General features: G+C 35.1%; 1 protein-coding gene across 9 annotated transcripts in view; it reads right to left on the minus strand.

The window, feature by feature from the left end:
* LOC309803826 (ankyrin repeat and KH domain-containing protein 1) overlaps positions 1 to 24,877 on the minus strand; it is a 124,136-nt gene that overhangs the window by 22,322 nt on the left and 76,937 nt on the right. For 8 of the 9 annotated variants that reach the window (XM_082620597.1, XM_082620596.1, XM_082620595.1 and 5 more), the window contains 10 exons: positions 16,842 to 17,600; positions 10,938 to 11,083; positions 10,303 to 10,414; positions 9,666 to 9,811; positions 9,020 to 9,162; positions 8,366 to 8,579; positions 6,463 to 6,638; positions 6,082 to 6,244; positions 3,827 to 3,922; positions 3,249 to 3,365 (listed from right to left, as the gene is read on the minus strand). In XM_082620597.1, coding sequence (XP_082476723.1) covers positions 3,249 to 3,365; positions 3,827 to 3,922; positions 6,082 to 6,244; positions 6,463 to 6,638; positions 8,366 to 8,579; positions 9,020 to 9,162; positions 9,666 to 9,811; positions 10,303 to 10,414; positions 10,938 to 11,083; positions 16,842 to 17,600 — 2,072 coding nt within the window. The remainder of the gene's footprint in view (positions 1 to 3,248; positions 3,366 to 3,826; positions 3,923 to 6,081; positions 6,245 to 6,462; positions 6,639 to 8,365; positions 8,580 to 9,019; positions 9,163 to 9,665; positions 9,812 to 10,302; positions 10,415 to 10,937; positions 11,084 to 16,841; positions 17,601 to 24,877) is intronic. The other variant, XM_082620600.1, reaches the window with a different exon arrangement.

Genomic DNA, 24,877 nt, shown 5'->3' on the forward strand with positions numbered 1-24,877 from the left:
CAATCTCACTACGTGGCATATACCCTGAGAAAACCATAATTCAAAAAGGGTCATGTACCACAATGTTTATTGCAGCTCTATTTACAATAGCCAGGACATGGAAGCAACCTAAGTGTCCCCTGACAGATGAATGGATAAAGAAGATGTGGCACATATACACAATGGAATATTACTCAGTCATAAAAAGAAATGAAATTGAGTTACTTGTAGTGAGGTGGATGGACCTAGAGACTGTAATACGGAGAGAAGGAAGTCAGAAAGAGAAAAACAAATACCATATGCTAACACATATATATGGAATCTAAAAAAAAAAAAGGTTCTGAAGAACCTAGGGGCAGGACAGGAATAAAGACTCAGACGTAGAGAATGGACATGAGGACGGGGGGAGGGGGAAGGGTAAACCGGGACAAAGTGAGAGAGTGGCACGGACATATATACACTACCAAATGTAAAATAGATAGCTAGTGGGAAGCAGCCACATAGCACAGGGAGATCAGCTCGGTGCTTTGTGTCCACCTAGACGGGTGGGATAGGGAGGGTGGGAGGGAGAAGCAAGAGGGAGGAGATATGGGGATATATGTATGTATCACTTTGTTATACAGCAGAAACTAACACACCACTGTAAAGCAATTATACTCCAATAAAGATGTTAAAAAAAATAAAACGCAGCTATTATGCTTTTATAAGGTATTAACACATTCCACTATGAAAATATCCACAGGAGGCCATTATAGAAATTATTTTTGCCTTACTTTATAGTTTTGCTTTGGTTAGTACTAGAAAATATATTTTTTTTAGACACGGGAACATGGTAATGGTTACTTCACATCATAATGAAAATTCAAAACAAACAGAAAACACATCAAATTACTCATATTTGTATGGAAATTATCTAAAAAAGGCTCACCATAAGAATCTGTCAATGAAGTCCAGTTGTCCTGGTAATTAAGTAAAGCATTTTCCTCAAAACTATAATTTACCATTCTGAGTCATAAGTTACTCTTTAACATTTTTATTTATCTAATCAGGCATTGGCAAACTATGGCCTGAATGTTAAGACTTTTACATTTTAAATGGTTGAAAAAATAAAAAGAAGAATATTTGGTGACATGTGAAAATATTATGAAATTAAAATTTTGATGTCCATAAATAAAGTTCTATTGGAACACATTTATTTAGGCATTGTCTATGGGTGCTTTCGTGCTACAACAGCAGAGTCAAGGAGTTATGACAGAGATTGTATGGGCCTACAAAGCCTAAAGTATTTACTCTTCAGCATTTTATAGAAAAAGTCTGTTGGGAATTCCCTGGTGGTCCAGTGGTTAGGACTCTGCGCTCTCACTGCCAAGGGCCTGGGTTCAGTCCCTGGTTGGGGAACTAAGATCCCACAACCACGAGGCGAAACCAAAAAAATTAAAATTAAAAAAATAAAGAATAAAAAAATAAAAAGTTGGGTTTCCCTGGTGGCGCAGTGGTTGAGAGTCTGCCTGCCGATGCAGGGGACACGGGTTTGTGTCCTGGTCCAGGAAGATCCCACATGCCGCGAAGCGGCTGGGCCCGTGAGCCATGGCGGCTGAGCCTGTGCGTCCGGAGCCTGTGCTCCGCAACGGGAGAGGCCACAACAGTGAGAGGCCCCCGTACCGCAAAAAAAATAAAAATAAAAAAATAAAAAGTTTGTCAACCCCCTATGTAAATGAGAAAGGGGCTGAGCATTAAGAGAAAAAATAATTGTTAACTGAATATGCAGTTTCATCCCTCGGTTGGCATAAGAGCAAAACGGCTGTTTAAGGAATTGCTGACCATATCCCTGGGTAGTTACACAAAAATAAAAATTATAGAACACAGGAGGGACCTTAGTAGTCATCAAACTTCAAACTTCATTTTAAAATTAATATTAGTTTCCCCCTTCTGATTTTAACTGTAATCAAGTTTATCATGGAGGTATTAAAATTTATTTAATTTCCTAATGATAAAACTTTAAGGTTTATACCCTTCCCCCTGTTATAAGCAATTTAACAGTGAATGTCCTTTTGTATATTCACATCTTTGCGCATTTGTCAAAGTATTTACCTTAGGCTAAATTTCTAGAGGAGGAGTGACTGGAGTAAAAGTATGCACCCTTTTTAATTTAATGCATTTGTCAAATCATCTCCATTAATAGTTATACTAATTTATACCATTCAAAAATCATACTAGAATGCTGATTTCCCCATACCCTAGCCATCAATATCTATTATCAAACCTTTAAATTTTAAGTTTTCCTTATCTGGTAAAAGAAATTTAAATCACTCTTTCACTGTGCATTTCTTTGTTTATTCATGAAGTTGAGCGTTCTCCATCTATTTACTGAACATTTATATTTCTTCTGTGAATTGCCCATTTGTGTGATCATTTTTCATTCTGGGCAAGTTATCTTTTTCTCATTGTTTTTTTTTTTATGTGACCATTTTTAAAGTCTTTATTGAATTTGTACAATATTGTTTCTGTTTCATATTTTGGTTTTTTGGCCACGAGGCATGTGGGATTAGAGGCAAAGTCTGAACCTCTGGACCACCAGGGAAATCCCTTTCTCACTGATTTGTAAGCAATTTTTTCTTCTGTTTTTAACTTACAAGTTTTGGCTTTTTTTTAATAAACTAAAAATTGATGTCAAAATTTTAGCATCTCTCAAAATGATCTTTTTCCTTCCTTTTATCATCAACAAAATATCTTAATATTAAGGTATCTCCTGCATTCCTATAATAACTCTACTTGATTATGCTATTTATTCTTTTAACATAACTTCTGGGTTCATAACACCACCCTCCTTTTCCAGGTAAGCACACTGAGCCTCAGAAAAGCAACTTTTTTTTTTTTTTTAACTTTTTCCATTATACTACCACACATCCTAGGAAACTCAGACACTTACTCTTTAATTAAGGATCTAATAAACCACTTATGGCCCGGATCTTATAATAAACAAAAGATTTCCAATGTTTAAAAAAATTTCTTCCCAGACTAATATTAAAACCACTTAGGCAGTAATGTCATTTCGAAAATTGTGATCTGCTCAGAAACTAATTCCTCACTTACATGGTTAAAAATATTTTTTATGTATATGTCAGAATCAAAAAATTGATGGTAGTTTGATAATCTATTAATCATTTTTTAAAAAGAGATTTTGTTAAGATTATGGTCATATCAGTGGCAAATTTATTCTGCTAGATTTTCAACCATTTCTAATAAGGAAAATTATTTTTCCCACTCACCTTTTCCAGATCAAGTTCCTTTAAAAGAATACTTGCATTCTTATTTGCTTCTGCAGCCTGCTGGTCTTTAGCCTTCACAATTGTCTCAACACACTGGTGACATTTTTTCAACAGTTCCTATAGTGGAAAATGGAATTATATAAATATAGGAACCCATAAACAGGCCAATAAAACTTGAGCTGATAAGTATACCAAAGTTCAGGGCTTAAAGCCTCAAATTACTGAATATTCACTAAACCAAATTAAGCTATCCTTTGAGTCTAGTCTTTGATTGAAAAATCAAAATAAGGTACCATTTTCTAAAAAGTTTGTGTTCTTAGAAAATTTTCTAATCAGGCTAATAGTCTAGTAATAAACTTTAGCTGCAGTCACTGTAATTATGGTCCATAATAGGAAGGAAATCTCAAAATAATTTATAAAAAATATACCCATTCTTCATTTGCAAATGGGGAAACTAAAGCATAGAAAAATCAGATGATCAGTCTCATAGAGGATGAAAAGAACGGGCTGCTAACATATACTCTGGCATATAATTCAACAAAGAACAAAAATGTGCTTCAACAGCATATTAAACCTACCTTATCTGTGATTGTTGCTATGTATCTCATGCATTCTATATCAGAAGGGAACTGATTGACCTCTTTCACCAAATACTGAACAACTTTTACATGACCCTGTAAGAAGTATAACAAAAAATACACAAAAGAATACTTTGAAAATTGGCCCATATGCTTAAAAACTTAAGGGTAAAAGGTACAGTAACACTTGAGAGTTTACTAAACTTAAAATTGAAATTATGAAAATAAAAACAGCGTTGAGTTTATAAACAGAAAACGATAAGTACAACATGCTGGGAAATATATGGTGGACCAAACGACATTTCTCCTGAATTTAATCTTCCCACGTCCCATTGAAAATAGACAAACTTAAAAAAATATATATCTCCTAGAATAAATCAATTAGTAAAATAAAAATTGGTGATGTGAAATGAATCTCAAAATAAAAGGGAAATTAGTCCGAAAACAAAGCGGATGCTCTAGATTTCAAAGCATTATTTTGGCTCTATCTTACAAAACTAAACGAGGTAGGTTGTCATATTTATCTTGAGTTCTATGACTTGAATCTAGGCAAAACACTTTCTAAATGCCGTTATCAGGGGCTGGATGATCTGTAATCAATTATAAGTACATCTATTTTAACATAACCAAACTTGCATTGTTTACCCTCCTACTAAAGTTCGTTTAATCTTCAAGAATTAGTCTGGGGCTTCCCTGGTGGCGCAGTGGTTGAGAGTCCGCCTGCCGATGCAGGGGACACGGGTTCGTGCCCCGGTCCGGGAAGATCGCACATGCCGTGGAGCGGCTGGGCCCATGAGCCATGGCCGCTGATCCTGCGCATCCGGAGCCTGTGCTCCACAACGGGAGAGGCCACAACAGTGAGAAGCCCGCGTAACGCAAAATAAAAAAGAATTAGTCTGATGGGGGGACTTCCCTGGCAGTCCAGTGGTTAAGACTCCACACTTCCACTGCAAGGGGCACGGGTTCAATCCCTGGTTGGGGAATTAAGATCTCACACGCTGCACGGTGCAGCACAAAAAAAAAAAAAAAAAAATTAGTCTGATGGTGACAAAAATCAGAAAAGTGGCTGCCTCTGGGGCAGGGAATTAACTGAGAATGGGCATGATGAAACTTCCTAGGATTACGGAAGTATTTTATATCTTTATGGAGTGTGGGTTACATAGGTGTATGAATTTATCAAAATCCATGTACCTTAGATTTGTGTTTTTACTATATATAAATTATACCTCAATTAAAAGGAAAGAAAAAATTGAAAAAAAAGGGAAATATTTAAGATTTTTTTAAAGACTCATAACTTACACTGCTCTCATTCAATAGCTATTTACTGACCATCTAGTATGTGTCAGGCACTGAGCTGAACAACTGGGTATAAACACTGGTGAAAAAGATAGTCATGAATCTTAGCCTTCATAGATCTTGTAGTCTAACTGGGGAAATGGGCATTAAAAAAGTAATACATGTTTGAATGTGTAATTACAAAATGAGATAAGGAAAATAACAGTGAACTATAAAAGAGAACAAGAGAAACTTTTCAGATTGGGAGTTAGAAAAGGACTTTCTGAGAAGTGATATTTAAGGATGAGTAGATATTAAAGGATGAAGAGAAGTGAGCCAGGTGAAGAGTAAGGGAAAGAACATTTCAGGAAAAGAAAACCAGTGAGCAAAGGCCCTCAGGAATTTAAAAATTTAGTGCATTCTAGGCCAGTGGCTGAAGTATAGTGACCAAAGGGGAAGGGGAGTAGAAATGATTGGTCTGAGGCTGGCATGAGCCATATCATGCAGGGCTTACAAAGTAGTTGTAAGTAGTTTAAGTAGTTTAAATTTTAAACTACTTTAAATTAAGTAGTTTACATTTTATCACAACTGCAATGGGAAAGCTTTGTAAAATAGAGCAGGTAAGTAAGGCTTAATATATACAGGAGGTATAATAAATTTTTATTGAGAGTCCACTTGTTTTTGTTCTTTAGGTAGAGGAAACATTCATCTACGTATAATATCTGTCCTTAAATCTCACGTTTTATGTACAAAAACATAACAAAACTAGTCAAGACACCAAGTGATTTAACAACCAAGTTGTTTATAGAGAACTACCATATAGCTCTTAGATTTGGCCACAAAGAAAGTGGAAAGACAGCAAAGGTTTGTATATAGAAACAGAGTCAATTCCTCAAGACCAATTTATCTTTCTCACGATTTCAACTTAAAATTTAGTAGTTTTAAACAAATTCTATCCTTTTTCCCCCACATCAAGTTACCTTGCGAAATGCTGACATAAGAGGTGTGATTTTCCGGTTATCTGCTGCATCCACATCAGCACCTGCTTGCACTAGCAACTGCACCACATCAAAATGACCACCATTGGATGCCAACCAAAGTGGTGTGTTTCCCTTCTTGTTACGAACATCAATATGGGCTCCCCTATAAGAATCAAATAATGTTAATATAGTTTATTTCCTATGAGAAGAGGCTGACTTTTTCTATTTTTCTCTAATTTGTCTTTCATCTTTTATAAAATATCATACAAATAATCTGTTCTTTAAAATGTCAATAAAGGAAAACAATTTTATTAACTGTAAAGGCTCTGAAAAGTGAAAGGGATCATAGAAATTCTATAAATAAATATAAAATTTACCAACCTATTAATCAGGAGCTCACAAAATTTGTAGTGACCTTTGTCCGCTGCTATTGTTAAAGCAGTATCTCTTGAGGAAGGCACAGGGGGGGCATTGACATCTGCTCCTTTATCTAGGAGAACTCTTCCAACCTCTGCATATCCTCCAGAAGCAGCTTCCATCAAGGGGGTAAGACCAGTCTGTTTAAACCAAAAAATTATGTGAGTAAATTATATTAATTTCTTTAAGGGACTGAAACATTGACTTATAAGTGTATTCTATTTCTGATTTTCTCTCACAAGAGAGCTAAGCAACATTCACTCTTAAGCTTTACTAAACAGCAAGTGAAAATTGTTAGGTTCAGTTAGACATGCTAGAATGATTTCTCTTATACTAAAAAATAAAAAAAAATATGCTAAAAAATAAACAATTTCATGCTAAAAAAATAATTTCATAACATCTCTACTGTTATAAATTTACATGAGACAATAACTTCTCTGCACAACAAGCAGAAATATTAAAACAAATAAAAAGAAAATTAAATATGGCACAGTGTTCAATGGGAAAACTTTGTTTAGAATATACTCTACCTTGTTTAGAATATACTCTATCTGAAAAGGCAGTTTGCTAAATTACCCAGGATAAATTCCTTAAATGCTACTCAAACTTGGGTAAAATAGATTAAAATATGATTTTATAAATTTTATGCATGTGTCTTTGCTCATTAGTCTCCAACATTTATTTCACCAGAAGACTTTTCCTACTGGTATCATTACCAAAATAATATGGCTTTCTTTAGGACTTCTACTAGATAAATGGGTCACACTGAATACTTGTAATACAAAAAGTAATCTGTCGTGGTCAGATTAGATTTTAGTTGTCTTAATTGTATAATCTATGCAGCAATTTATTTTTAATAGTCATTCATTCATTCATTCATTCATTTATGGCTGCACTGGGTCTTTTTTATTTTTTGGTTTTTTTAAACAAATTTATTTATTTATTTTTGGCTGTGTTGGGTCTTCGTTGCTGCACACGGGCTTTCTCTAGTTGTGGCCAGCGGGGGCTACTCTTTGTTGCGATGTGCAGGCTTCTCATCACGGTGGCTTCTCTTGTTGCGGAGCACGGACTCTAGGCACGTGGGCTTCAGTAGTTGTGGCACACAGGCTCAGTAGTTGTGGCTTGTGGGCTCTAGAGCACAGGCTCAGTAGTGTGGCGCACATGTGGGATCTTCCCAGACCAGGGATTGAACCCGTGTTCCCTGCATTGGCAGGTGGATTCTTAACCACTGTGTCACCAGGGAAGTCCCTGCATTGGGTCTTTGTTACTGCACAGGCTTTCTCTAGTTGTGGCGAGTGGGGGATACTCTTTGTTGTGGTGTACGGGCTTCTCATTGTGGTGGCTTCTCTTGTTCCGGAGCACGGGCTCTAGGCACGTGGGCTTCAGTAGTTGTGGCGCACGGCCTCGGTAGTTGTGGTGCGTGGGCTCAGTAGTTGTGGTGCACAGGCTTAGTTGCTCTGTGGCATGTGGGATCTTCCTGGACCAGGGATCCAACCCGTGTCCCCTGCATTAGCAGACAGACTCTTAACTACTGCGCCACCAGGGAAGTCCCTGCAGCAATTTTTTTGATTGGGGTTTTTACCAATGGTAAGCACATGCCTCATTAAAGGAGTTCTTTAAGCCACTCAAGGCTGAAGTTGGAAAAAAGTACTGATTCTATTTTTCTTCACTGTCTTTAATAAAATTCATGAATGGTGATACTGTGCCACTGACCAATGGTCAGTGACACATTGTATAGCACTATTCTCCAGTCCTGCATTGGGGTATCAGTTTTAACTTATGACAGTTTAAAATAGTACATTCAATTTAAGTTGCTCTTTCTATTAAAAATATATCTGAAGTAGAGGACAAGTTATAAAATGCTTACCTTTGCCCTATGTTCAACATTGGCTTTTCGGTCCAGAAGCAAACTCACTACTTCTGCTCGTCCTTGGAAACAGGCCAAGGTGAGAGCTGTGTTCCGATTGGTCTCTATTTGGGCATTAATGTCTGAACCCATATCAAGCAGCAGTTTCACTGCAGGAACATGTCCATTCATTGCAGCCAACATCAGGGGAGAAATACCTAGTTTACTCCCAGTCCTAAGGGGGGGAAATGTGCTTAGAAAATTAAAATAATATGTTGCCTATTGTTTTCTTAAAAAGCATAGAGAACATAAAAAATGAAAAAGTTTCAGTAAGAAGAAAGGTTTCTAACTCCAATGAATAGATTTTATTTGTTTAGACTAATAATTAGAAGTAGGAAAATCTCACAATTTAAAACATAATCCCTATTCAGAGGCCATAAATTTCCAACTATATATAACAGTGTTTTCTGAAATGAAACCTCTTTAAAAACAGCAATGTTAGCTGAAGTAAGCTTTGATTACTTATAAGTACATTATAGGAATAACTGTTGGCCTTGCAACTTTAGTACTATCTTAATTAAAAATGGTATCTGTCCAAATATTTAGGGGAAAACACTTAATTCCAAGGTAATAATTTACTAATCATGAGTAATAAAATAAACAGGTGATAGATACCTTGAATTAATTTCTGCCCCAGCATTAAGCAGAATCTTAATGATATTAACATATCCTCCAGATGCAGCTAGACTCAGTGGTGTATAATCAGACACATTTCTATGTTCTTTATTTGCACCCCGAGCCAGCAGCAAGTCTACTACCTACAAAGTAAAATATGAACAGAGAAATCTAGTTTACACCAAGGGTCCATCTTATAATGAAGGAAGCACAAAGAAATGGGACCTACAACTTCCTTGTCTAAATACCTAACATTTTAATTAAACCCTAAATATTCAAATATCAGCACTACAGAAATGAATTCAATTTCATATCAAGGAATTTAGAGCTATGAAATTCCAATCATACTGAAATAACAAGTTGTTACTGTTTCTATTCCTCAATTATTGAGTGATAAATTTGCATTTCATGTGTTAGGACCGTGCTCTATTGAATCCCAATAAACGTAAGGATGATGGGAATTTTTATTTTGCCTGAAAGGCAAGAAACAGATTCTTTAAAACGGCATTTACTATTCTCATTAAATTTAATATATAGAACATGTCAAAACACATGCAAGTTTTATTCATGTAGCTAAATTACTAAGCATATGCATATTTAAAATACAAGTAAAATGTTTACAAAATGAAAATTAACATTAACATACTTCCTGACGTCCACCAGAACATGCCAATGAAAGCGGAGTATCCTTAGTTCGTTCAGATTGTGCTTCTATGTCTCCACCTTTATCCAAAAGGATTTCAACAACTCCAACATGTCCTGCTGTTGCTGCCAGGATCAGTGGTGTGAAACCTAAATCAGAAAATAAAAATCTCAGTCAAATTTGTGTTTTTTAACATATTAAGGCACTGTTTCTAATTCTCTGTTATTTTAGTAGGAAAAGGTCTTTAGGGCAGATACTTATAATCATCTAACATAAAACTGCTTTAAACCCTAATTTGTTAGTGACAAAATCCCATAAACCCCTGATAAAAAGAAAATGCTAAGTCAAACGAAACTATTAAAGTTTATACTCATAATAAACTTTGATACCTCTGCATGCTCTACTTTTAGATTAAGGAGAAAGCTAAACACAACTTGCTTCCTTGATGATCTACAGTCTAATTTTTGAATTTTTGAAGAATAATTTGGCTCTGTAGATTAACAAATCCAGATATTCTTAACTGAAATATGCGAACCCATTCTTTCACTGAATAGTCTAGGAACCACTTATTGATAGTAAAAAACAAATTGTTTTCTGATATAATTACTCTCCAACTTTATTTCTCACTAACATTTCTTACCTTTTTTGTCTCTGTGTTCAATTTTAGCATCTCGCGCTATGAGTACAGATACAAGTTCTTCATGGCCACCTGCACAAGCTAGTGTTAATGCTGTGTCATGGTTGCTCTCAGTCTAGGAAAAGGAAAAAAAACTTAGATTTTTTTCTGTTTACAATGGGGTTATTGATTGAAGAGCAAATAGTATTTATTTTCACAATTAATTACAATGAATCTTTCCCTTTCCAAACAAAGAAAATCAGAATGTGCAAAATAAATTTAAATAAAGCAGTCTAGGGACTTCCCTGGTGCTCCACTGGTTAAGAATCCACCTTCCAATGCAGGGGACAAGGGTTCAATCCCTGGTCGGGGAACTAAGATCGCACATGCCGCAGGACAACTAAGCCTGCGCGCCGCAACTACTGAGCCCATGTGCTCTAGAGCCCGTGGGCCACAACTAAGAGAGCCCACATGCCACAACTACTGAGCCTGGGCACTCTGGAGCCCACGCGCCACAACTAGAGAAGCCCACGCGCCACAATGAAAGATCCCACATGCCACAACGAAGACCCCATATGCTGCAACTAAGACCCGACACAGCCAAATAAATAAAATAAATAAATAAATAAATAAATAAATAAATAAAGCAGTCTACTCACATGTGCATCGATGTCAACTGAAGGATACACAGGAGGCACAGACTGGGAAGCCACATTGCTTGGAGACTGCGAACACGGCTCAGGTGTAAGACATTCTGCCGTCTGAGAGGAACTGTTTGAACCAGTGGGCACTCTGCTACTCACAGCTGAAAAACAATATTCATATTGCTGAATTCTACTAAAAAGAGTAATGTCATTTGTGTACAGAAAAACATAGAAAACGGAAAATTCTATAGCAGTAATATAATGTAGTAGTTAAATCACAAGCTTGAGTCAGATGGACATATGTTTGAATCCCAGTTCTACCAATGACTTTCTGATCTTGGGCAAGTAATTTAACGTCTCTGAACCTCAATTTCCTTATGTGTAAAATAGGATAATTACAGTACTTCCATTGTAAGGTCGTTGGGAAAACCCCTTGAGATAATAAAGTAAAATATCGAGTATCGTACCTGATATTTAGTGCGTATACAACAAATGGTAGCCTTTTATACTGTCAATAGGGAGAAAACAGTTTCCAATTAAAAAAAAAGGAATTTTGTTTGTAAAAGGCAATTAGATAAAAACATCCTGAGAACAATGCATTAAAAAAAAAAAAGAAGGAAAAAAGAAGCAGAAGCAGCAGAAAAAGGGGAAGAACAAGTTAGAATATTTCTCACATAAATAGCAGAGCGTATGTGTTTTTAAAATTCAATATTTACTCTGAAAATTTGCTAAAATGAATCAATGTCTGAAAATCAAACTATTTTAAAAATGAACATTGGAACTTTTATTTGGGACCTCAAAATCTGGTGTTTGAAACTGAATTAAATGAAATTATATCTTTATGTCTCTGCATATTTCTTTTCTTTCATGAGATGGAGTTTGCCCCATGAAGAGGGAAATAGGACCTATCTCAGAGGGATGTTGTGAATTATCCATGAGAAATGTGCAAAAAGTATTTAACACAGTGTTTGGTATGGTAAGTGCCTAGTATATATAATTATCAGGTATTTTATAGGATTCAGTACTATTAATCACTGCATTGAAAAATAAAAACATTACAATTCACTCAAGAAAGAAAAAACTCAGAAAAAACATATAATCATTAATAATACAGAAAAAGACAACAAAGTTTCAATGATGGCAATAACTTCTTCTTACCCACACTAAAAGTCAATCAAAAACACACAGGTCTTAAAGAAAAATGTAAGCATTTCAAGGATTGGAGAATGCTTTCTCTCTAGAATTTTGATATGACTGGATCCCAATCAAGGATACTGATCACAAGTATGAAAGATAAGTGTAGTATGCTAATAGTACTACACTATTATTATAGTACTACACTGTATTTAATAGTATGCTTTAAATAATAGCAAATTTTAAGATGTTCAGACATGTTTCTACATGAGCTGTCCCTCCCCCCTCTCAACAAATATATATTAAATCACATCTTGATAATATGAATTTCTACAGCTTCTGTCACCACATAAATATACAAAATTTAACTAATATGGATACAAATAAAAATATTATAAATATTTTTTTGCCTGTAAGAACACGCACAATGAAAACAAAGCTTTAAAAATTTTTGTCACTGAATGAATTAAAAGCAGATAGTATTTTGTTATGCCTCCTCAAAACAGCTGATATGTTTGGAAACAGTTCCAGAAACAAGACACTAAACATTGATATATGGCACCTTTGTAATAGTAAGATTTTAACAGTAGTCATATAATTATCAACATATATCTTACTAAAGAATTACTTTTCTACCATTAAATTTGTTTATTCATGTTATCTCTTTTTGTTATTATGATAAACAGATATTCAAAAAATTTAAAATAGTTGACTAGAGTGCTATGCCAGAATGTGATGTTATAAAAGACTTTTTTACAAAGTTAGTTTTTAAAAAATACTTTTGTACATTTAACAGCTCTGTTACCAAAAATGTATTGTTACATTGATTGTACATTTTTGTACAACAGTATCCTCAAGACATTTTTTCCTTCCTGTAATAATGACAATCAGAAACATTCCACAGAGATGACTCTAATAGGATTAATTACATATGAAAAGTTCTAAAGATAAAACTAGAAAGTAGCAAAGATTTTAAAAGTACATGTGGAATAAAGGTTTTATGAAGATAAAATTATACCAGGACTATGAAATTTTTTTCATAAATCCTAAAATGTTTTCTATTTCTGAACAAAATGTCTCTGAAAATGACCAAAACAGATCACTACCACCAAAGTCACTACATAATTCAAATTAAATTTATGCACTATCCTAAAATGGGGTGATAGAAGAACTAAATAAGTGCAATATTTTACTTAATTCTTTATGAAATTTAAGATAGTTTTGTAGGCAATATAGAAGATAGTAATAAACTTTACTACATAAACATCTCAGATACTAGGTATATGTAAACTATGTTGCAAGGCCTTAAGAAATTAAATCACTGTAATCTGTTTTAGATAATAGTAACTTTATTAAATAGTTCCATATAAATAACAATCTATAAATAAAATATTAACATCTATTAGAAATTATTACTTAAAGATATTTTACTGTAAATTCCCTCAAAGATAATTTCCTAATCACTTTTTTATTCTTAAGCCTAAAATGACTACCACAGGATTACTTAAAGCAAGATACTATGGAATTGGAATTTGTTTGAAGAGAGCCTATTAAGATGTCAACAATAGTAACAATGTTCTCAAGTCACAAAACTATATTAAACCTTACATGCACATCAAATCTTAATATAAAAACAATAAGGGAAATTGTTATTTAGTAGAGTTTAGAAGTCTAAGGAAATAATATCTTTAATATAAACTCAGAAGGTCAAGTTGAATCAGATGCATGCATATTACTTCTAAGGTTCTTAAATTGGCTGAACTGAGTTTGAATCTTAACACTTACTAGCAACTTAATTTCCATTAGCCTCAGTTTTCAACAGAAAAACAGAGATGGGATATGGACTTATTTTATAGTATTACTATAAAGAGCCCATGAGATAATGTATATAAAAGCATTTAGCACTGAGCTTGGTGCATGGTAAGTGCGCAATAAATGTATATAAAGTGGTATTAGTTGATTTTTTAACGAAGCTTCTTTATATATTAACACTGAAAATTTTACTAGATGTTTCTAGAACTGCTCAATGGTCAAAGCTATTTTGAATTTCTTTAAATTGCTTTTTATTTTCAGACCTTAATTCTAGACATCTGAACTGAGAATCACTTGCTATTACGATAACTTCTAAAAGCCTGACACTTAATTTCAGAAGAAATGGACCTGAACAACCATGCTTCCAATCAAGAGTATACATATATTCTGGCTGAGACTATATCAAGTATGATATGTTTAAGACTATATAGTTATGGCTGTCAGTCAGCTAGTCAAGTTATGACATTAATAAATTATGTATCTAACCAACTCATTATCATGACTAATATTTTGAGAGTAGAACAGCAATAAAGAAAAATACTCTTATATTTAAAGAGTGAAACTTATTGCTATTATATATGAATATTATCTAAAGTAAAATTGTAAGATGTACAGTAACCTCTCTTCCTCTCTTTTATTAACTATGAGTCATGATAACTAGATTTAATTTAGGTAAAATTAATTATATCTTTGGTCTGATCTATAATTCTACTGGTATATTAACATATCATAAAATCATAGAATTAGGTATTTACCTAATTCATTCTTATTTATTTCATCTTCAATTAAGAGAAACTTAGACTTAATAAAGTTTTAAATTTTGAGGTAAGTCATCATTTTGAACAAAGAAAATCTAATTATTGCTATATATTTTAAAATGTAAGCTTCAGCAAAATGAAAAAATTTTTAAACGAAGATAATTTTTAGGGAATTCCCTGGAGGGTCAGTGGTTAGGACTAGGCACTGTAACTGCTGGGTGCCTGAGTTTGATCCCTGGTCGGGGAACTAGATCCCACAAGCCAAGCAGCCAAAAAAAAAAAAAAAAAAAGAGAGAGAAAAAAATATGTAATTTTTAATGTATTGACAGATTTATACTTTGAAGTATATTAATAAAAGAATATTGTACAATATGGTGGGCCAACTGTCACTAGACATTAATGTCTAAGAGAAATTAAATTTTATTCATTTATATTAATGTTAAATATAATTAAAAGATGTTTTCTAAACCAATTTTTGAAGTGTCATGTGAACTTTGTAAAAGGTCATTTCAATTTAACAAATACTTCAGTGAAATAACCAGAATTTGACCTCCTCTATAAGAAACAGCAGTAAATACTACCATAAAGTTAACACCTACAAGTTCCCTTTAGAGCTGTTTCTCCTTTAAAAAAAAGGACAGGTCCTAAGTTCCAACAAACTAAACCGATCAATAATGTAGGTTTCATAACTGCAAACTGAGTACTTAATTAGGAACATTATAATGATATTTATAGAACCCTAAGTCTTAAAAATGTTACTCTCAGGTCACCAGTTTCATCATTATTATTTATAATCATACTTCACACTCCAATATCTGCTTTTACCAGATTAGAAATCAGAACCATAAATGAACTATAAGAGTTTATTCAAAATTTATAACAACTTGCAATGCTAATGGCACAAAGTCAATTTGAGTTAAGTGGCTATGGGCTGAAGATATAAAAAACAAAAGTAAAGAATAAAGAATCTAACTCCTTAAAACATTTCCCAGCATTTTTATTTTCTTTATGAAAACTAAGACATTCCTCCTCTGCACAGCAATACCTATTACATATCAGAGGAGCCTCAAAGGCACTATTACAATTCTATAACCACTCGAAGTCATACACATGCCCAATAAAATTCCTGAATTAAGTAATCTTACTCCACATTTTAAAAGATTCAGTAAAGATTAGGAAGACTAAAGGCTCACAAAAGAAGAAAGGAAACTGGGATAGCATAACTGGGATGGGAGGAGGGGAGGAGAATATGACAAGAAGAAACAGACAACAGTAAAGAAAAAAAATGTTGCAATCAAGAGACAGAGGACTGGCCTGCCTTTGAATATCACTCCAGCTACATCTTAGTTCTTGGTCTTCATCCACTGTCAACAGCCATTCTGGCTGCATTTCTGAACTGGGCTCTCATGGAGGTGATACTTTCACCAGCCATCTTTAGGAAGGTAAATGATTAATTGCACTGTTTTCCCACTGCTGCAAGGACAATGAAACGGAAAGTAAACTTGTGCACCTCATTTCATATCTAGTTGTAATTTTCCACACAACAATAAACAGAAACATATACTGTAAGTTTATAAGGCTGGTTTCTTTTTTGCTTTGCTGTGTGTGTGTGTGTGTCTGTGTCTGTGTGGTGTCTGTGTGCTTTCATCAAGACAGTTAATACAAAAATCCCAGTCTCCAAATCGTTATCAAGTTGACAGTGATCTTCTAACCACAAATATTTTAAAAACATGGAATGATTACAGTTTTTTTCTGAACATCCCTTTTAATTAGAAATATTTAAATTGATCTAATAAAATTATAAATAAAAAGCAATGCGATTTAGAATTCTGATTTCCAAATATGAAAATCACCAGCAGGAAAATTAAATGTCTAATCTTATATGATTATCTCTAAAGCCTACAAAAAAATTCTATTTTGAGATCTCCTACCCAAGATACAACACAGGGTGATTTTTATACCAAAGGTCTAAAATAAAGGATCATGGCAACTTTATTTCTTTGCTTTTTCAAACAACAAAAAAGAAGAGGGAAAACACACTTTTGTGTGTTAGTGTTTAGTTAAATTCACTTCCAAAACACCTCAAGAAATGAGGAATTTTATAAAGATAGTTCTAAAATGGAAAAATACCAAGTTGGTGTTTTTGGAAAGTCATGTAAAGAAGTTGAGCACAAAGATTAAAGAGAAATTATTACAGGTATATTTCTTAACCCACCTGCTATCAGGTCATCAAGAGTGTCGGTAAGCGTCTGGGCTGGAGTTGCAACCATTAGTCCATCTGGTTCTTGCACTAACAGCCCCTGATCGTGTCCAGTAATAGCAATCTGAGGCTGTCCTATAATCTGATGATTACCTGATACTTTCTGAAGTTCAAGAGAATTTGTCCCATTAGAACCTAATTCACTGGAAAAGTTACACTGTGGAGATGATAAAGGCTGGACTGGGACAAAATCAATTTGTTCTGCCGATGGTGGAGACTGTTGCTCATCATCAACATCATTATCTTTAAATAAGATTGTGTCAACCTGAGGTAACTCTGAAAAGTGATCCTCTGGGAGACTACCATCTCCTTCCCCTTCTGGGAAGACTCCTCTATGAGAGCACTGCTGGTGTGGAGATACTGTGTCTTTCTGACCTTTGGTTTCCAAGTATTCTTTGGTAAATTGCTGTTGTGTTTTCATCTGCAACTGCCTTTCCACTTTCTGCAGTTCTTTCAGTATTTTCTTCTTCTTCTGGACTTGCTCTTCTCTGTTCTTTTTAAGTTCTTCTATCTTATCTTTGTTCAGAGGTTCACCTTGAATTAACTCCAATGACTTAAGCTGTGCTTTTTCAATAGCACTAATTCTTTGTCCCAGTTCATTCAGTTTTCCTTCAGTCTCCTCTACTATGCACTCCAAAGGCTGGTATGGGTGAAAAGGTGGCAGTACGTCCTGATCTGCTACCTGCAGGGAACTGGACTTCTGCTTGGATGTACCTAAGCACATGAAAAATGTTTGAAAATGTGCCATGCTAAAAAAAAAAAAAAAAAAAAAAAAAAAAAAAAAAAAAAAAAAAATCCCAGCCCTCCCTCCACCACCCCCCACCACATACTTCCCTCCCAAAACCCATATAACTAATGCTATAGAGATTCACACCAGTTGTAGGTAGATTAAAGACCAGACTCATCTATTTTACATAGCACAAACGGGGATGTTGCCAATTCAAAAAATGTGACTTTTTCAATTAAAAAAATCTAATATTTATAGGATTGGATGATTTTGGAAAACACAGGATTAGGGAGAAAAGGAAATCAAAGAGGAAAGAACCTCAAAATTCTGCTTATTTAATTGGACTTTTTAAAGTATATCAAATCTAAAGCAGTATCAAAATAATGTTGAGGGTATCATTAATGTTGGCTTAACTGCCCAATTGTTCTTTTTACAATATTAGTACAGGTTACTGCAAGAAACTGTAACTTGTAGATTAAAGTAGGGAAAAGTGTCTTTCAAACTGCCAAAATGTTTCTTTATTATATTAAAATATAATTTGAAATCAATTTTTAAGATATAACCTTCTAAAATTTTTCATTAATTAAGTCTTAAACACTTCTGTACCTGAACACTGTATTAAACTTATATCACAAAGGACAACTATTCTGAGTTTAAATAAACTCTTCACGTAAAAGTCTATGAGAGAAACAATGAATAATACCTAGGAGAAAATCAGACTTCCCATATAGGATTACTCATATTGACAGTGTATGTTAAAAATGAAGTAACTGTATATTAATTTAAGGTTTTCGATCACACTTAAATTAATTTACTCCCCTCACGGCAAAATAATTATCAATATTAACAATCCTAACATCTGGGCATAAAGTGGAGGAAACATATAATAACTACTTACAGGCAAATTCAAGGCTTGATCTTGCTTAGGAAGAACTGAGACTATTCAGCAATAAAAAGGAACTACTGATATAGCCTACAACGTGGATGAACCTTGAAAACATTATGCTAAGTGAAAGAACCCAGACACAAAAGACCACATATCGTACAATTCCATTTATAACAGATCTATAGAGAAAAGGCAAATCTATAGAGACAGAAAGGAAAATAGTGGTTGCCTGGATTATGGTAGTAAGAATGAGGATTGATCACAAACAGGCATGAGAGATTTTTTTGGAGTGATGGATCCAAAACTAGATGGAGGTGATGGTTATGCAATTATGTAAATTTTCTAAAAGTTACTGTATTGTACATTTAAAATGAGTGAACTTCTATGGTGTGTAAACTAAACAACAACAAAGCTGTTTAAAAAAAACTGGGGGGCTTCCCTGGTGGCGCAGTGGTTGAGAGTCCACCTGCCGATGCAGGGGACATGGATTTGTGCCCTGGTCCGGGAGGATCCCACATGCCGCAGAGCGGCTGGGCCCGTGAGCCATGGCCACTGAGTCTGTGCATCTGGAGCCTGTGCTCCGCAACGGGAGAGGCCACAGCAGTGAGGGGCCTGCGTACCGTTAAAAAAAAAAAAAAAACAACCGGATAAAAAACAGTTGTCTATTCTTAAGGACCGTAGTCAATATATATGAATAACATATGTAACTTCAGATTTAAAAATAAGCTCATCCAATGCATTCAAAATGATTCTTAGGTCCAAAGGAAAAAAATAATCCATTAGATGTTTAAGTGCTCAGAACTGCAAGAGGGTGACAAAACTACTGGACAAAAAAATAAGAGATTTCACTGCTTTTTTTGCTAGAACAGGAGAACTCAAAACTGCAGGTAGCTCAAATATTTGCAACATGTTATTATCAAAAAAAGTCTAACAGGTTTTCCGAGATACTGTCTTTAACAAGGTCAGACAACCACAGTTCCAAAATCACTGCAATTACTTTATTAAAGACTTAGTTATTATTTTTTTAATACTAATGAATGTTTTATTTTATTTTTTTTAACATCTTTATTGGAGTATAATTGCTTTACAACACAGTGAAACAGCCATACATACACATATGTTCCTATATCTCTTCCCTCTTGTGTCTCCCTCCCTCCCACCCCTCTAGGTGGTCACAAACCACTGAGCTGATCTCCCTGTGCTATGCAGCTGCCTCCCACTAGCTATCTATTTTACGTTTGGTAGTGTATATATGTCCATGCCACTCTCTCACGTTGTCACAGCTTACCCTTTCCCCTCCCCATATCCTCAAGTCCATTCTCTAGTAGGTCTGTGTCTTTATTCCTGTCTTACCCCTAGGTTCTTCATGACCTTTTTTTTTCTTAGATTCCATATATGTGTGTTAGCATATGGTATTTGCTTTTCTCTTTCTGACTTACTTCACTCTGTATGACAGACTCTAGGTCCATCCACCTCACTACAAATATCTCAATTTCGTTTCTTTTTATGGCTGAGTAATATTCTACTGTATATATGTGCCACATCTTCTTTATCCATTCATCTGATGATAGACACTTAGGTTGCTTCCATGTCCTGGCTATTGTAAATAGAGCTGCAATGATTAGTTAGTTATTTTTTAAAGGCAAAATCCAGCAAAATGTATTGTCCATATTCAATTTTATACTTCTATCTGAGCAAAGTGGTGGGAACAGACTTTATCCTTTCAGAGCAAAAGCCGTTAGTTTGTGAGATAATTTTATAACTATTTCTGCAAGATCATATAGGAAATAATAGTTTGCTTTACTTGTTCAAAGTACCTAATGACAATCATTGGTAGGAAAAGGGAGTTTAACCGCCACAAATAGCAATGTATAAATCTGCGAGCCCAGCAAGGAAATTTTCAGTTGTGAAACAAATTCAATGACATCAGCAGAGTAAATTCAGAAGTTCTGCAAAGAAGTTCTGAATGTTCCTCCAACATTATTTTAAAACACCCTTGTATAATTTTTGTATTTTGTAATTTGTGTTTCGTAATTTGTATTTAAGATTAAGAAAACTAGGTAAGAGCTCAACACTACTCAGACTGGTAATTAATTATGACCACATTGGACATTCACAGATTTAAAATCTTATAATAGTAAGATAATCCAAAATAAGGCTAGAATTTTGAGGATAATAACAGAGAGAAAAGGCTGTATCTTGTTAACAAATAAATACAAAAAGCTTAGAGCACAAGATTACAAAGAGTAACTTATTTAACTGAACATAGACAAAAAGCCCAAAATATATGTAGCAGGAAGAACAGAGGATGGTGAAAGTAATGCACAAAAAGCAGTTCTTCCGCAAATAGACAATGACTGAGTATCTGTATCCATGGAGTTAGTGGGATTGCCTAGATACACATCAAAGCACTAATACAAACTACAACATCACAACTAAGCCATGTTGGTAAAAAACAAATGTCACCTAATTATTCCTAGAAGCTGAAGAAACACCTTCGTTTTGGGGAAACGTAGAGTATGTTAACAAGTGTCCTTTTAGCAACAAAATTTTCAGTCTCTAGGAAGGTAATAGTATAAGACACCAGAATATAAAAGAGTTCCATCTTCCTCAGACATCGCCCACTGTCAGATAGAAATATATAAATCTATTCATTGTCTACTCATTGGTAGCACTGAGTGATATCATAAATTAATATTTAGGAACACAGGTAAAGTTACTATCTTATCTCTTTGGTTTGGTTTCTACCCTACTTCCTCAATTTTCACTTTTCCTCCATTAATAAAAAAGTCTGCAACAGGAAACCACCATATAGAGACAGCTTAGAACATGGCCTTTGTTTTTTTATGGGGAGTGAGGAAATGAGGTGGACATAAGCAGTTGTATGTTAAAAGACATTATTAAATTTGGACATAAATAAATCCACATAAGCATGATTACTAATGGAAATCTACTAAACTAGAGAATATTAGTAGTAAAATTTCCAGAGAAACACTCAACCTCATTCACTATACATATAATTTTTCTATACAATTTTAATGATTTGATATTAAAACGAGAACTTTTCATGTTACCTACTCCAATAAACAACTCTGGGATATAAAGCATCATGTTAACCTAATGCTTACTTTACATTTATAGTTCTGTTTTCAATCTGTTCCCCAGCAGTCTAAAATAGTACTTCCTTTATTTATTTTTTTTTTTTTGCGGTACGCGGGCCTCTCACTGTTGCAGCCTCTCCCGTTGCGGAGCACAGGCTCTGGACGCGCAGGCTCAGCGGCCATGACTCACGGGCCTAGCCACTCTGCAGCATGTGGGATCTTCCCAGACCGGGTCACAAACCCGTGTCCCCTGCATCGGCAGGCGGACTCTCAACACTGCGCCGCCAGGGAAGCCCTAAAATAGTACTTCTTGATTAAGTTCTTAAACATCCCCTTTAATCATAATGTCGCTCTTCTTAAAAATTCATGGGCTTCCCTGGTGGCGCAGTGGTTGGGAATCTGACTGCCAATGCAGGGGACACGGGTTTGAGCCCTGGTCTGGGAAGATCCCACATGCCGCGGCGCAACTAAGCCCGTGAGCCACAACTACTGAGCCTACGTGTCTGGAGCCTGGGCTCCGCAACAAGAGAGGCCGCGACAGTGAGAGGCCTGCGCACCGTGATGAAGAATGGCCCCCGCTTGCCGCAACTAGAGAAAGCCCTCGCACAGAAACGAAGACCTAACACAGCCAAAAAGAAAAAAAAAAAAAGAAAGAAAAAAAAAGAACAACTGCACCAACATTAAAAAAAAAATTCTTAATAACTTTCTTTTGCCTTCAGAATAATGTATATTCTTAGCCTGGCATTATTAATTTATTCAACAAATATTTAACGTCTAGTACAAGCAAGCCATAGTGGACCATACAAAGACGAGCAACCTAAACCCTGCCCTCGAGGAGCTTACAGTCTAAAAGGGGAGATTAAAACGTACAAATCCAAATAAAAGGATAAAGCCAAGCATTGGCAGATATGGAAATGGGATGGGGGCGTATAATACAGTAACCCTTACACATTGCTGCTGGGAGTGTAAACTGCTGTAGCATTCTAAAGAGTGTATTCACAGTACTTTGTCAGATAAACATTACGCATTCCTATGACAGGCAATTCTGCTCCTGAGTTTATCCCAGAGAAATTCTCATACAGATCCATAAGGGGACTGTACAAGAATTTTCACCACAGCATTGTCTGTGGTGGTGGGGAATGAGAAACAATCTGGGTACCCATCACTGAGAGAAAGGACAAGTAAAAAACAGAGGATATACAGGATGAAACACTATGTATGCTGCAGGTAGAAACAATCTAGAGGTAGACATATGGATAGATCTTAAAAACAGTGTTGGTGAAAAAAGTAAAAAACAAAACAGGATCTATAGCATAATACCATTTATGTAAATTAAAAAATATATAAAGTAGTAAACATTTTATAAGAACTTGTAAGAGCAAAAGAATCTGCAAATCAAACACATTAGAATGACTGCCTAAGGGGAAGTATGGGCATGGAAAGAAGGATAAAAAGGAACAAAGTAAAACAAGAGCAGAACCATGATGACAAAGTCCAGGAATTAAGTATGATTAACTCAATCTTCCACACTTGAAGTCCAAAGGGGAGGTGAAGAAGGTGCAGGAGTGACCAGAGCCAGAAGGAAGATACAATAAAGTGCTATAGGAGTTCAGAGAAAAGAAATGACTCCTCAAGAGGGCCTTGAGGTGCACACAAAAGATGTATATTGTTTATCTTGACATCATTCTAATGTTTTGTAATGGATTAGTTGGTTCTAAGCTATACAACTACAGAGAATAATCAGAATCCTATTTTAGGATCTCTGTAGAATCAGTTACTACAAATGAATTAGATGAACAAGTGACTTCAATCAACAAATTTATTTACAATATTATATTTGGAAAGACAAAGGTTTGATATTACTTATGTATCCTTTCCCATGTGAATATTCATAACTATAGATGATAAAGCTAAACAATGCTAGAAAACTGAGCATATCACTCTTACCTAGTTTCACATTTTGTTTATAAAGGTGATTCTGAGGCCTCTGTCAGATGCCAGCTAGGATCTCAAATCCTTGAAAACTAACAATGGATAAGTGAGATTAGTTGCCTAAATCAGGAGAATATGAGTCAAGATGGAAGGAGCCTGGACGAATGGTGCACGTGAAAGAAAAGAATGTCATAGTAGGATATATAAGAAACACCTGGGTAAGATTTATGGGCATGAATATATTTTAAAAGGATGCAGATATGAATAAAGACTTCAGATAGGAGTAAAATGTTATAAACTTGAAAAGATGATTGCTAGAATAGGAAGACAGTCCTAGAGAGTAAGAATCCTTCCTCCATCCCTAGCCACATATGCAATGCAGGTATAATTTATGGACTTAGGAAAAACAAAAGCAAAACGGTCAAACAGCAATTTCATCACTCAAAGGCATTTCTCTAGCTATATAAATGAGAAATTTTAAGAAAAAGCTACTTTAAGGAGAAAATAATATATATTTAATAATTTAAGATAGATTTTTCTATCTACCCAGGTGATTCAATATGTACTTTTACATCATCAATTGATTTTTCCTAATTTACAGTGATATAAGATTCTATTATGCACACGATTTATATCAATACTAACATGAAATCTTAACACAATGCATTATCACAGCTTGCTCCCACATAAATAAATGTTGGGTTGGCAACACCACTTGGCATCTGGCAACAGCAAGTGCCAAGTGTCTAGATACAAGTGTTAATTTTTTCCTTCCCTAATAATTTAGTAAAATGAAAGATTCCTTAAAAGGTTAGTTCATTTTGACACTATTCAGTAAGTAATAAAACATCAGGGATTTGCCTGGTGCTGTAGTGGTTAGGAGTCCATCTGCCAGTGCAGGAGACACAGGTTCAAGCCCTGGTCCAGGAGGATCCCACATGCTGCAGAGCAACTGGGCCCGTGCACCACAACTACTGAGCCTGTGCTCTGGAGCCCGCGAGCCACAACTACTGAGGCTGCATGCCACAACTACTGAAGCCCATGGGCCTAGAGCCCGTGCTCTGCAATGGGAGAAGCTGCCACAATGAGAGGCTTGCGCGCCACAGCAAGGAGTGGCCCCCGCTCGCTGCAACTAGAGAAAGCCTGCACGCAGCAACAAAGACCCAACGCAGCCAAAAATAAATAAATAAATTTATAAAAAAACAAAAAACATCAAAGTGAAGAAAATAAGTAGCTACTCAGTATAAGAAGGTATTTCAAGTAAGCAAAAATATGATTACTCACTTGAGTATCAACTTAAAAAGTCACTACCCAAATGTTTCAGTTGACTTACATATTAAATCTA

Source organism: Mesoplodon mirus, assembly GCF_964341445.2.
Source record: "Mesoplodon mirus genome assembly, chromosome: 5".
In the NCBI taxonomy this organism is placed as follows: Eukaryota; Metazoa; Chordata; class Mammalia; order Artiodactyla; family Ziphiidae; genus Mesoplodon; species Mesoplodon mirus.